Source organism: Rhinolophus sinicus, linkage group LG01 (assembly GCF_036562045.2).
Source record: "Rhinolophus sinicus isolate RSC01 linkage group LG01, ASM3656204v1, whole genome shotgun sequence".
NCBI classification, from domain to species: domain Eukaryota; kingdom Metazoa; phylum Chordata; class Mammalia; order Chiroptera; family Rhinolophidae; genus Rhinolophus; species Rhinolophus sinicus.
In genome coordinates, this window is record NC_133751.1 from 146,984,371 (window position 1) to 146,997,883 (window position 13,513).

The following is a 13,513-nucleotide window of genomic DNA, read 5'->3' on the forward strand; positions in this document are numbered from 1 at the left end:
GATATGTATTTAGAATGCAGTCTCTTTTTATTCATATGTATGAACTTTTATTCAAAAAACTACATGCCACATATGAAATTTAATAGACAGTTATAAATTGTATTAAGCACTAGCACATGCTACACACACACACACAGAACAAGCATCTGTGATGCACACATAAGATGCAATCCCACATCGAGTTAGTAGCTCAAAGGGAAAAACCACTACAAGGAAAAGGTATTACTTGCTACTTGGTTTTTGTTTCAGATGCTTTGTTCTTTATCATTGAAATGATTGTGCCTTAATTACTAATTAGGCACTCAGTTTTGGAAATTATAATTCTAAACTTGATATGGATTCTACATGGTTTCCTTTAATGGCATACAAATTAAAAACAACCATCTTAGGTTATTCTAGTGGTGAAAAAAATCATCAAAGAAAAATGCAATGCTATAGCAAAATGTGAAATTAAAAACAACAAATATACGTCTATATGATATTTCCCCCTTTGGAAACACTATACCACAATATATGTTGCAAGGGAAGAAAACATATCAATAATACAAGGGTTACTAACCTGTGCACAACTTTAATAATATTTGTACTTGTTATTAAAAGGTAGTTGATTATAGTCTGACCACAGGAGTCATACCTAACGGAAGCCTTAAAATTCCCTTCAATAAGATTTAAAATTCTTTTTAGTAGGCTATTCAGTGTTGATGATCCATTTGGACTGCAGAATCTTTGTCATATGTTCAAAATAGGAGTTATACTTTAAATGTTCAAATATAAAATACAAGAAAATGGGAAGCATATAAATGCATTCAGGATGTCAAAAAAAAACCACATATTTATAGCATTAAATGCTAAAGTCCAGCCATAAAACACTGAGAAATCATACTAGCAGCTAACATTATTTGAGCATGTATACGCTAGACATAATTTTATAGACATTCTTATTTAGTCCTAACTTCCCCAAGGTACAAGGTATTATTACTGGAATATCTAAAATTCTTAGGGAAAAACTCCATTATTTCTGGGCATCCTAAAGAAAGAAAACTAAAAGGAAATTCCACTTTCTGAGACTGCAACTAGTGCAATGAAAACTAACTCATCCTATTGACATAAGCTAAATCATCATTAGTGATCTTACGAGCATTGTGCTGGGAAGACAGAAATTAGGGCAACAAGCAAGAGTCAACATATGGGGATCGCAAGCAATACGGCTGAACATATACCCTGTTCATGGACAGGAAGAATTAAAGTTGTTAAAAAATCCATACTACCCAAATAAATCTATAGATTCAATGCAATCCCTATCATTCAAATGACATTTTTCACAGAACTGGAGCAAATAATCCTAACATTTATATGGAATCACAAAAGACCCTGAATAGCCAAAGCAATCTTGAGAAACAAGAACAAAGTTGGAGGTATCACACTACCAGATATCAAACTATACTACAAGGCCATTGTGATCAAAACAATATGGTACTGGCATGAAAAAACAGACAGAGAGATCAACAGAATAGAGAGCCCAGATACAAACCCACACCTATATGGTCAACTAATTATGACAAAAGAGGCAGGAACACACAGTGGGGTACAGCCAGTCTATTCAATAAATGGTGTTGGGAAAACTGGACAGATACATGCAAAAGAATGAAACTGGATCACTTTCTTACACCATATACAAGAATAAACTCAAAATGGATTAAAGACTGAAATGTGAGACCTGAAACCATAAAACTCCTAGAAAACATAGGCAGTAAATTCTTTGATTCACTCTTAGCAAGATAGATAGATAGATAGATAGATAGATAGATAGATAGATAGATAGATAGATATAGATAGATAGATAGATAGATGATAGATAGATAGATAGATAGATAGATAGATAGATAGATAGATAATGTCTCCTCAGGGTAAGGGATAAAAGAAAATATAAACAAATGGGACTATATCAAACTAAAAAAGTTTTTGCACAGCAAAGGAAACCACCAACAAAATGAGAAGACAACCTGCTGAATGGAAGAAAATATTCACCAATGATATATCTGATAAGGGGTTAATAACCAAAATATGTAAAGAACTCATACAATTTAACATCAACAAACAAAAAGTCTGATTCAAAAATGGGCAGAGGACTTAATAGATGCTTCTCCAAAGAGGACATACAAACGGCCAACAGACATATGAGAAGATGCTCAACATCACTAATCATCAGGGAAATGCAAATAAAAACTGCAATGAGAGGGGCAGCCGGATGGCTCAGTTGGTTAGCGTGCAAGCTCTCAACAACAAGGTTGCCAGTTCAATTCCCACATAGGATGGTGGGCTGTGCCCCCTACAACTGAAGATTGAAAATGGCGACTGGACTGGGAGTTGAGCTGCACCTTTCACAACTAGATTGAAGGACAATGACTTGGAGCTGATGGGCCCTGGAGAAACACACTGTTCCCCAATATTCCCCAATAAAATTTTTAAAAATATCTTTCTGAAATGTTTAAAAAATAGTAACAATAATATAAAAAAACACAATGAGATATCATCTCACACTTGTCAAAATGGCTATCATCAATACATCAACAATCAACAAGTGTTGGTGAGGATGTGGAGAAAAGGGAACCTTTGTGTTGGTGGGATTGTAAATTCCGTGTTTCCCCCAAAATAAGACCTACCCGAAAATAAGCCCCAGTTAATATCGTCAGATGGATGCATTCAGCACATTATGACAATGTTCCAGAAGAAGATGACGAAGATGACATGACTGTATTTGAATAAATGTAGATTGTTGTACATGAAAAAATAAGACACCCCCTGAAAATAAGCCCTAATGCGTCTTTTGGAGCAAAAATTAATATAAGACCTGGTCTGATTTTCAGGGAAACATGATTGTTGCAGTCACTATGGGCAATAGTATGGAGGTTCCTCAAAAAATTAAAAATAGAACTACCTTATGACCCAGCAATTCCACTTGAGTATTTATCCAAAGAAACCCAAAACACTATTTGAAAAGATATATGCAGCCTGTAGCATTATTTACAATACCCGAGACATGGAAGCAACCTAAGTGTCCATTGATAGATGAATGGGTAAAAAGATGTGGTACATATATACAATGGAATATTACTCAGCCATATAAAACAATGAAATCTTGCCATTTGCGACCACATGAATGGACCTAGAAGGTATAATGCTAAGTGAAATAAGTCAGAGAAAGACAAATACCATATGATTTCACTTATGTGTGAAATCTGAAAAACAAAATAAATTTATATACAAAACAGAAATAAACTCATAACTACAGAGAACAAATTCATGGCCACCAGGTAGGAGAGAAGCTGGGGAAATGGGTGAAAACCTGAAAGGGATTAAGAAGTACAAATTTCCAAATATAATAATAGTCACAGGGATGTCGAGTACAGCATAGCGAATATAGTCACTAATACTGTAATAACTATGTAGGGGTTCTAGATTTATGGGGGTGATCACTTTGTAAGGTATGTAAGTGTCTAATCTTTATGTTGTACACCTGAAACTAAGATGTTAACTGTAACTGAAAAATAACATTAAAGAAAAATGTTTTTAAGTGACGCTGAACAAAATCACAGAACTAAAACTTGGTTCAAGGTCACACAGGCAGTAAGTGGCAGGGCTGGGATTAAAACAGTTCTGTCTTCCTAAATCCCACATTTTTGGATTTCACGCTTCCTAAAATATCATCCTCCATGAGTATATTCAAAATAAAATTGGTTTATAATGGGCACACACCCTGACACTTTTAGTCTGAAAAAAGCAGATGAGATGGGTATTCAAATTTCACTAAAGCTTTCACAAGATATCTAACTTTAAGCAACATAATATCTGATAACCCTTCATGATACAAATTGCAACATGTACTTTTATGTTACTACCTAAGCTGATTTGTTCAATGGGATTGTTAACAATGTTGCAAAGAGACAGGAAATAAAAGACGATTTGAGTTTTGGAAAGGCCATATTAAGCCTTATGCTAGAACAAGAGAGGGTCGCTTGTTAAAGCCACTCCTTATTCATGACTATTTATTTACTCATGACAATCCTAATTCATGACAATCTATCATTCACATTTATAAAATACATTTAAAAAATAAATCAGCATCTTGTCAGGAAGAGGAGGGATATTTATTTCCCCTCCCTTCTGAAATAAGATTCTGGGCCTCTCTTCTCCCATTATAATGCTATAAAATGAACAACACAAAAACTGTATGAGTCTCACTTAACACTTTTTCCATGATTCAGAGAGTAAGGGTAGTCAGGATCTTGCAGTGTATTAGATTATCACTACGTACGAACATCAACCATCACAATAGAGAATTAAAATACCTTTAAGGGCACAAGCATTGTTTAATACTTCCCTTTTATACACACTACCGCAAATGGCAGGGAGCTGGGCATTAAGAAAGCCATAAATACTTGATGAATTTCATACATTTTGCCAATTAATCTCTCTACTTAAGAGTGGAATGCACAATATGTCCCCCCAAAACAATAGAAGGCAATCCAACTTTGTTTAAACTTTCCCTGATTTCAATTCTAAGGCAAAGGAGAATTACTATCACTGCTTTTTGATGATAAACTATTTTCATCTTTTGAGATGAAAGAGTCACATCTAAAACAATGACAACATGGCAGATTACTTGGCAAGGATTGGAGCATTTGGGGAAAGAATGATCAGGCTTAGTCCAGAACATGTTAAGTGCACGTTGGAGCCTCAATGTCTTGGCTGGAGCCAAAGCTGCTGTGAAGGGACGTCAATGTGGGTTTGAATGCTATGGTTTGTGAGATCAGACAGGAAAGTTTTAGAAAATCCAATGGCAGGAAGGAGAAAATATACAAAAGTATTCAAACAGAACATATAAAGTAATTAAATCATGCTACTGTGTCCCAAAGCACTTGCTTCACAGAATACATAGCTTTGAAAAATAAAAGCCAAGATTACTATTTTCAACACAGAACTAGAAATCATAAAAAAAGTGACACAGTGGACCTGAAAAAAATAGCCAAACAGAAATTCAAGAACCAAAAAATTAACCAAAATTAAGGACTTGTCAATGGACTAGTTTAATAATCACATTAGATAAAGTGGAGAAAGAGACAGTAAAGGGGAAACCATTCAGAATGAAGCACAATAAATATAAGAATGAAAAATAAAGGCGAGGATAAGAGATGTAAAGTTTACAGTAAAAAATATAAGTTGCATTTAATTGGAGTCTCAGAATTAAAGGAGAGAAAGAAAAGAACAGAGGCAATATCTGAAGAGATAATGAGTAAGAATTTTCCCTAAACTGATGAAATATTATTCCACATATTTAAGAAACTCAGTGTGCACTCCAAGCAAACTACATTAAAAGAAACCCAAGTCTATTAAAGTAAATGTAGAAAAGCACAAAGAGAAAATTTTGTGAGCAGCTATCAAGGGATAAAAAAATTACAACCAAAGAAGCAACAGAATAAAACTGACCACTCTATAGATATGCACAAAAATATTTCCTAACTACCTTGTGTTTATTATAACAAAGCAAGGTTGGTTTTACATTTGAAAAATTCATATAATTTACCACACTAACATAATAAAAGAGAAAAATATAATCATGTCAAACAATGTAGAAAAAGATCATTTGATAAAAATATAACACCTATTGTTGATAAACAAAAAATTCCTTACAAACCAGAAGGAATAGAAGAGCTAATAAATGTTATCTTCCAAAAACCTACAGTGATCATATTGAATAATGAAAGTTTCCCAGGTGCAATGAGGAATCAGACAAAGATGCTCTCACAACTATTTCCATTATCCTGGTAGTGTTTGCCAGTTCAACAAAGCATAGGAGACATCCACGGTATAAGGATTAGAAAAGAGACAAAATCCATCATTATTAACATGATATGATTTTGTACATAGAAAATCCACAATTAGAATCTTTATAGATAAAGCCATTGTTTCCCATGTATTTCTCTATATTAGCCACATCTTTTATAACAGCAACAAAAAAATTAAGTACCTAGAAATAAATCTAATAAAGATGAGGAGGGCCTCTACATAGAAGACATTAACCAAAAGAAATCAAGACAAATAAGTGGAGAAATACGCCATATTCATGGATTAGAAAAAATCAATAGCATAAAAATGTCAATTCTCCCCAAAATTATCAGACTCAATATAATTCCAATCAAAATCCAAACAGGTTTGTGTGTGTAGAGGGAGGGAATTGGAGGCAATTTGACAAGCTAATTCTAAAATTTATATGGAAGTGTCAAAAGCCAGCAATCGCCAAAATATAAAGCTTCAGAAAGACAGAATGGTACTAGAGCAAGAGTGAATAAACAGAAAAAAAAGAAAAAAAATGAATAGCAGGCTGAGAAACAGACCCACACACATGGGGTCAGTGATTCCTGACAAGGCAGCATATCAAAATGGTGGCGAAAAGCGGTCTTTCAATATGTATCACTGGATAACTGGACATCGATATGGACAGAAATGAAACTGGATTCCTATCACACATTACACATACAAATCAAATTTGAGAAAGAACAAAGAAAGTTTTAGAAGATAATATCTTCATGACCTCCAAACATAAAGAAACCAACTATACTAAAATTATAAACTGTGAAAAGGCAAATTCACATGGTAAGAAGAGATATTTGCAACACATATAACAAATACATGGCTCATACATAGAAATACAGAAAAAAAACATATGTATATACCATATGTATATATGTGTATACGTGTGTGTGTGTGTGTGTGTGTGTGTGTATTTTTTTCTAACAACAAATCAGTAAGAGATAATCCAGAAGAAAAATGGGCAAGAGACTTCAAGAACAGGTACTTCACAAAAGAGGAAATAAACATGGCCAATAAATTTCTGAAACGGTTCTACCATCATTGTTTCAGGGACATGCAAACCATAGTAAGATATGTGTATCTTAGTAAGATGTGTATCTACCATCATTGTTTCAGGGACATGCAAACCATAGTAAGATACACGTATGTGTATACGTGTGTGTGTGTGTGTGTGTGTGTGTGTGTATTTTTTTCTAACAACAAATCAGTAAGAGATAATCCAGAAGAAAAATGGGCAAGAGACTTCAAGAACAGGTACTTCACAAAAGAGGAAATACACATGGCCAATAAATTTCTGAAACGGTTCTACCATCATTGTTTCAGGGACATGCAAACCATAGTAAGATAACACTCCACACCCATCAGAATGGTTAAAATTAAAAAGACCCACCATACCAAGTATAGGCTAGGATGTGAAATAACACTGCTATAGGAATATTCAACTACTTTGAAAAGAATTTGGTGTTACCTGCCAAATTTGAAAATACAACTATGCTATGAGCCATCAATTCTATTCCTATGTATTTATCCTACAGAAGCACACAAACATGTATACCAGGAGATACAGAGATAGTCACGGAATTGTTATTGTAATGCTTCTCAACCGGAAATAATCTACATGCTTGTCAACATTCAAAGGAATATACTATAGTATACACATGCAATGGAGTATTAAACAGCAATGAAAATCAGTACACCATAGCTATATGCAGGAAGATGAAGGAAGGTCACAAACATAATGGGGAGTAAAGGCAGCCAGCCACAAAATAATCCACACTGTACAATTTGTCTCTGGTCAGTTTAAAAAGGAGAACACAACACTGCGTATAACCTGAGGTGCTGTCCCCAGAAGGCGGGTGCTTGGAAAGGGAGGATTCCGGAGCGGAACCAGCAATGTTCCATTTCTTGACCAGAGTAGTGGTTACACAGGTTTGTATCGCAGTCATTTATGAAGCTATTCTCTTCATGTTTTGCATACTTTTCTGTACATCTGTCTTATTTCCTATCAAAAAGCTTTAAGGAACTTCAATAGCTTACCCCGAGACGAGCATCTGCCCATTATGAGAAAAAGCACAAGCCAGAACAGGGGCGTGGTGCCCACGCAGTGTACTCTTGTATTTTAATTCAAATCCTGCAAATTACAAGGCAAGAAACAGTATCAAGCTGACCATGCTTAGAATTCATTCTTAAGTCAAAGCTATTTCACTTATTTATTCAATAATCATTCAATAGTCTTTGAGTGCCTAAAGGACTCAAGCGAAAACCATCTGCATGCAACTCAGGTAGTAGAATGCAGTGTGGTTAAATGGTTTCAAAAATTCAATACTGAGTAGAGAAAATGGTGTGCTCAGCAAACCCTAGGCAAGGGGTTGTTATAATTATCCAATTACTTTCAAAATATAACATTTTAAACTACTCTGAAATGTTAATTTATGCTATAATCTTGATTTTTAATTTGAAAATACATATATATTTTAGCTAATATATGTACCAATTGCCCAAATGTCTAAAAAGAATCAAATATCTATAGTTTTTAAAATCTGATAGTAAGAAAACATTTTCTCATTCCATAAATAAAAAATAATCAGTGGTAATTTATAATCTTATAAACCTAATATGTCTTATAACACTCCAATCAAGTATAGTTACACTAAAATCTTTTTTATGCTTTCTATAAGTACTGAAGAGATATATCACAACTATTTTAAAGGTAAACCAAGGGAATTCAATATATTTTAGTGACAACCTAACCTATAAAAATAATAAGAAGTTCGCCTGGGGAGACAAGGAACTAAGTGAAATCTATAATTTTCTTAGACCTAATAAAAACTTTTTTGAAGTGTTAATGGCTCTTTAGATCCAAGAATTTAACTAAACAAAAAGGTCATTAGAGCAAGTAAAAGTTCCAACAAATAGCAAAATACATGCATTTATTTTACTTCTTTATTATTAAATATGCATTTTATTTCTATTCAAAAGAGAAAAATACGTATTTTTATCTGGGAGAACAGACGTGGGCATCAAAGGCACTGTGTGGAATGTACATATTAATAAGTAGGCACAATTAATCAAAGCAAAAATGTTAAGTTTCAAACCAAATGAAGACCGAAAAACTGGGAATATGACCATAAGAGGTTATATTCTCAAGTGTGACCATAAGAAGAGGTTATATTCTCAAGTATAAGATCCTTATGTCTATCTACTCCTCTGTACAAATAAGCAATTAAAATTAATTACAAATGATAAATGCTTTGTAAAAAGGCTTTAACTGCATGTTTATAAACTGTTATGTATGTTTTTTAAAGAGTCAGTGTAGAAACACATTTTCCAGACAATGTATGAAAAGCTTTACTTTTGAACAATTTTATTAAAGATACATTGTGTTTAGAGCATCCACATATATGACTATATTCATGGTTTCTTACAAGAATTTTACTTTGATAGGAGCAGAATAACAGGATAAGTAAAAGAACTCTTATCCTCATCAACATGTCATTGAACGCATTAAAAGAACTACTACATGTAACCTAATAGGCAATGAATTAACTAAATTTCCACTAAAAGAAATGTATTTGTTTCCTGATAAAATGCCCTTCTCTATATACTAGTATAATGACAAAGATTTTCTCCTTGACCAAAGTCTCGCCAGGCTATTCTGAGCCCTCTGTTTGACTAGGTCTTGATCTTGGCCTATAAAGACTTTAAAACAGTTTTCTAATACCCTGTTTCCCCGAAAATAAGAGCTAGCTGGAAAATCAGCTTGAATGCATCTTTTGGAGCAAAAATTAATATAAGACCTGGTTTATATTATATTATATTATAAAGACCCGGTCTTATAGTAAAATAAGACCTGGTCTTATAGTAAAATAAGACCTGGTCTTATATTAATTTTTGCTCCAAAAGACGCATTAGAGCTGATTGCCTGGCTAGGTCTTATTTTTGGGGAAACACAGTAGCTCAAGGTTGCATCTCCTGGACACTAGCCCCTTAAAAGTGCCTGCGTGAGAAAAAATAAAGGCTTCCCCAAAAATCTGCTGTTTGTTCCCACCAACACCTGAAGATAGGGCCCCTGACTCCCAGGCTCTGTGGGAGGGTAGGAGCCTAACTTCCACAAGCACAGATTAGCAAACCCAGATGGGTTTCACATGGATCACTAGCCCCCTTCCTGCTTTTTGCAATTTTTCACTTCTCTGACTCTTCAGAGCCCCTACTTACTCCTCCCCCGCCCCCCCGCCTTATTCCCTCCTTCTCCACTTAAAACACCCAGTCACCTCTGTATAAACTGAAGTTGTGATCAGTTCATGCTGGACTCTCTTCCCACCGCAATAGTGTATCACTGACTAAAATCTGTTTTTACCAATAAATAAATAAATAAATAAATAAATCTGTCCTTACCACTTTAACTAGTGCCCAGCTTTGTTTATCTTTGACAATAATTATGAACGAAATGTAGTCTGTGATTTAACTGGAACTTAATAGTTAACAAATAACAAAATAAGAACATTAGGCATCTAAAGCAAGAAGCCCAATTGACCATATAAATGATTTCCCATTAAAATGATAATGAGTGAATTAATAAAGATATAAATTCACATCAATGAAGGGAACAGGAAGGGAGAATCACCAAACCAGAAATTGAAACCAATTCCTAAATTGGGAAGGCAGGAAGCACATTAATTGATGCAGCAGTATGGTGGAGTAACAGCCCAGAATATCAAGAAAAAGCTAATCTGCCCTAGAAAGCTCCCAAAAGACTTGAGACTGTCAACAACTGGGGGAAAGGAAAGTCAGAATGACACAGATATAACCTGGAAACAGAAAAAGTAACTAAGTCTGATTATGAAATTCTCAGTGTCTGCCTCCAACCCCCGCCTGACCCCACCAGAGTATGCAGCTCGAAAGCCAGATGCTTCTCTCCAGGCAAAACATTTCTAAGGAAAATAACTACTGCCTCGGTTGCTCCATGGCAGCTCCAGAGCTACACAGCACCCAATTCTCTAAGCCCTCAATTCCTCCCCAATAAGGGCCAACAACACCTCCTTATCCTAAACAGAAGCCAGCGACAGCAAACCAACATGTGCACAGAGCTTCTAAACATCTTATTATTGTCTAATTCTTAAATGTAAATGGCATACTAAGGTTCACCAGACATTTGAAGAAGGTAACCATATGAAAGAGAAAGATCAGAGTAAACAAAAACAAAGGGCCCAAGAACAAACAAAGATGATCAGGAAACAGAAGGGAACTTCAAAACAAAACAAAACAAAAAGCCTCTAATTGGCATCCTGAGGAATAGAGAGGATCTTCTATTCATATAACAAAATAAAGGACACTATGAAACAGATACAAAGGAGAAGATGAGCTTTTAGAAATTGAATATGCCTGATGGTATAAAAAAAATCAAAAGAAGATTAAAAGATAAAGCTGAGGAATTTTTCCATAAAGTAGAAAAAAAGATAAAAAGATAAATGTGTGTGGGGGAGGAAATAGACAAAGAATCACATCAGGAGGTCCAACAATTAATGTGAGTTATGAAAAAAGAGGAAGTGGAGAAGAAATTATTAAATAATTAACATAAAGGAATACTGCATTCCAGTATTAATGTAATCACCTGAAGGAGTAGTATAACACATGAGGAAAAGATCCACACACTATCAATAAACAATAACTACAGTGAATACATTTAAAATGTGGTGTAGAAACTGTGAAAACCACCAAAAGTTGATAAATTGCAAAGGGGTAACCTGTGGTAAGCAGGACTGTGTGTGGTAGAGGTGAGGCCACAATCAACAGTGAGTACACAATTTTTAAATCATGCCCATGTACTACTCTGATTAAAAGTCCTTAAAACATTTTTATAATCACTTTTAGATATCCAGATTCCTTAGGTAAAAGACTAATTAAAGTAGAAATTTTATCTGAGACACAATTTTAGAGAACTACTAGTTGAATACATACCTGACATATGGGTAAAAGAAACAACCCAAATTTTGATCTGGCAATCCTGACCACATGATGCCAATCGAAAAAACTGAAGACCTTGTTCTCCATCTAAAAATGTAAATTTGTTAAAAATAAATACACAAAAATTGATAAAAAACATTTAAACCAAAAAATTTTCAATTTCTTATACTGAGATCTGTTCATTCTATTCATTTAAACCATATTCACAAGCAACATCAATTACCTTATACCATATAATGAAGTGTCGGTTAAAGAATTTCTTTTGAACAAGGTACTTCAAAGGATTATAACTTTAACTCCTAAAATTGCTAAAACAAAATGTCTTTTTTATGTACCTTCCACTAAGGATATAACTGAAGGGTGCAGGGACCAATATTGAGACTCTAAGCCTAGGGTATCCTTCAACCCAATTTTTAGAGTCCACGAGTTAGCATTGATAGAAAAAAATTAGAAAAAAAGTCATTTATGATGAGTGTTAAATGCTTAATTATTCCCAACTTAACCTTTTAAGGGATATATCCATTTCTTAAAAGCTTAGTCTATAATTCATATGGAATAATAATGAGAGATTATTATCCCATATGATTTAATCAAGACAAAGGCTAGAACTGTATAAATCCAAAATAACATCAATTCAGTCCATATGATTTGGTGGAAAATATTATATAAATTAGGGAATTGAATCAGTAGATTTAGTGTCCCCCAAAAAAACCTACTAGTTTACGCTTAGATGGATAATTTCAGTGTATGTTATATTCCCACTAGATAAGCTCCTAAATACTTGTGGGTAATGTAAATATTGATACCATCAACTTAATTTTATATGAGTTGCACCACAGATGTCACTTCATCAAAGAAAGTTTTGGCACTCACATGTAGTAAGATACAATTAAGAAACATAATAACCATCTTAAGACAAGGTATTGCAAATATTCAGTATATGGTATTTAATTTATACACAAGGGTATATAATTTTTTTTCTATGGACTCTGTCTTGGTGAAAGCACATATACTTTATTAACATATAACAAATCAACTTCTTTCTCATTGAAAGTTTTTCTAACTCCATGGGACTTCCATATTTCAGTAACATTTCTGTTTTTATAGCACAGGTTCAGCCAAAAGACATCCTTTCTCAGAGACATCTTGATGGATATAGACATTAAGTTTTTTTAATACAAACATTTTACTCAATAAACGGCTGAGTAAAATATTTAAGTAATAGAGTCAATTAAGAAGACTATTTTTTTCATTGTTTCTTGACTAAATAGATCCTTTGAAGTTAATTTCAAAGTTTAGTGAGAATTCAGCTAGGACAATAGAAAATTATGGAGCTTACAATGTGCCTATGCTAAATATCTACATATATTTAGAAATATATGTTTCTTGAGGAAGATATTTAAATTACAATAATAACCTAATCCAAATTTTATCATTTAAAATCTGGAGAGATCATTTATCCTCAGGCACAAATGGGATTATTTTTCCTTATTTGAGCAAAATATCACAAAGAGAAAAGAGTCAATACGTTGTAAGTATTTACAGATATTAACACATGCCAATTAAACAATAATAAATTAAAATTCATACTTTGTCTTTTAAGAAAATATAGCAATTCTCACAAATTCCTATAACAATCCCTTTTAAAGCATGTATCAATCTGCTTCAGGGAATTTAC

General features: G+C 33.8%; 1 protein-coding gene across 1 annotated transcript in view; it reads right to left on the reverse strand.

Annotated features, from left to right (window-relative positions):
* Positions 1-13,513, reverse strand: part of WDSUB1 (WD repeat, sterile alpha motif and U-box domain containing 1) — a 47,795-nt gene that overhangs the window by 28,405 nt on the left and 5,877 nt on the right. The window contains 2 exon segments of the mRNA XM_074328884.1: positions 7,909-8,002; positions 11,830-11,922. Coding sequence (XP_074184985.1) covers positions 7,909-8,002; positions 11,830-11,922 — 187 coding nt within the window.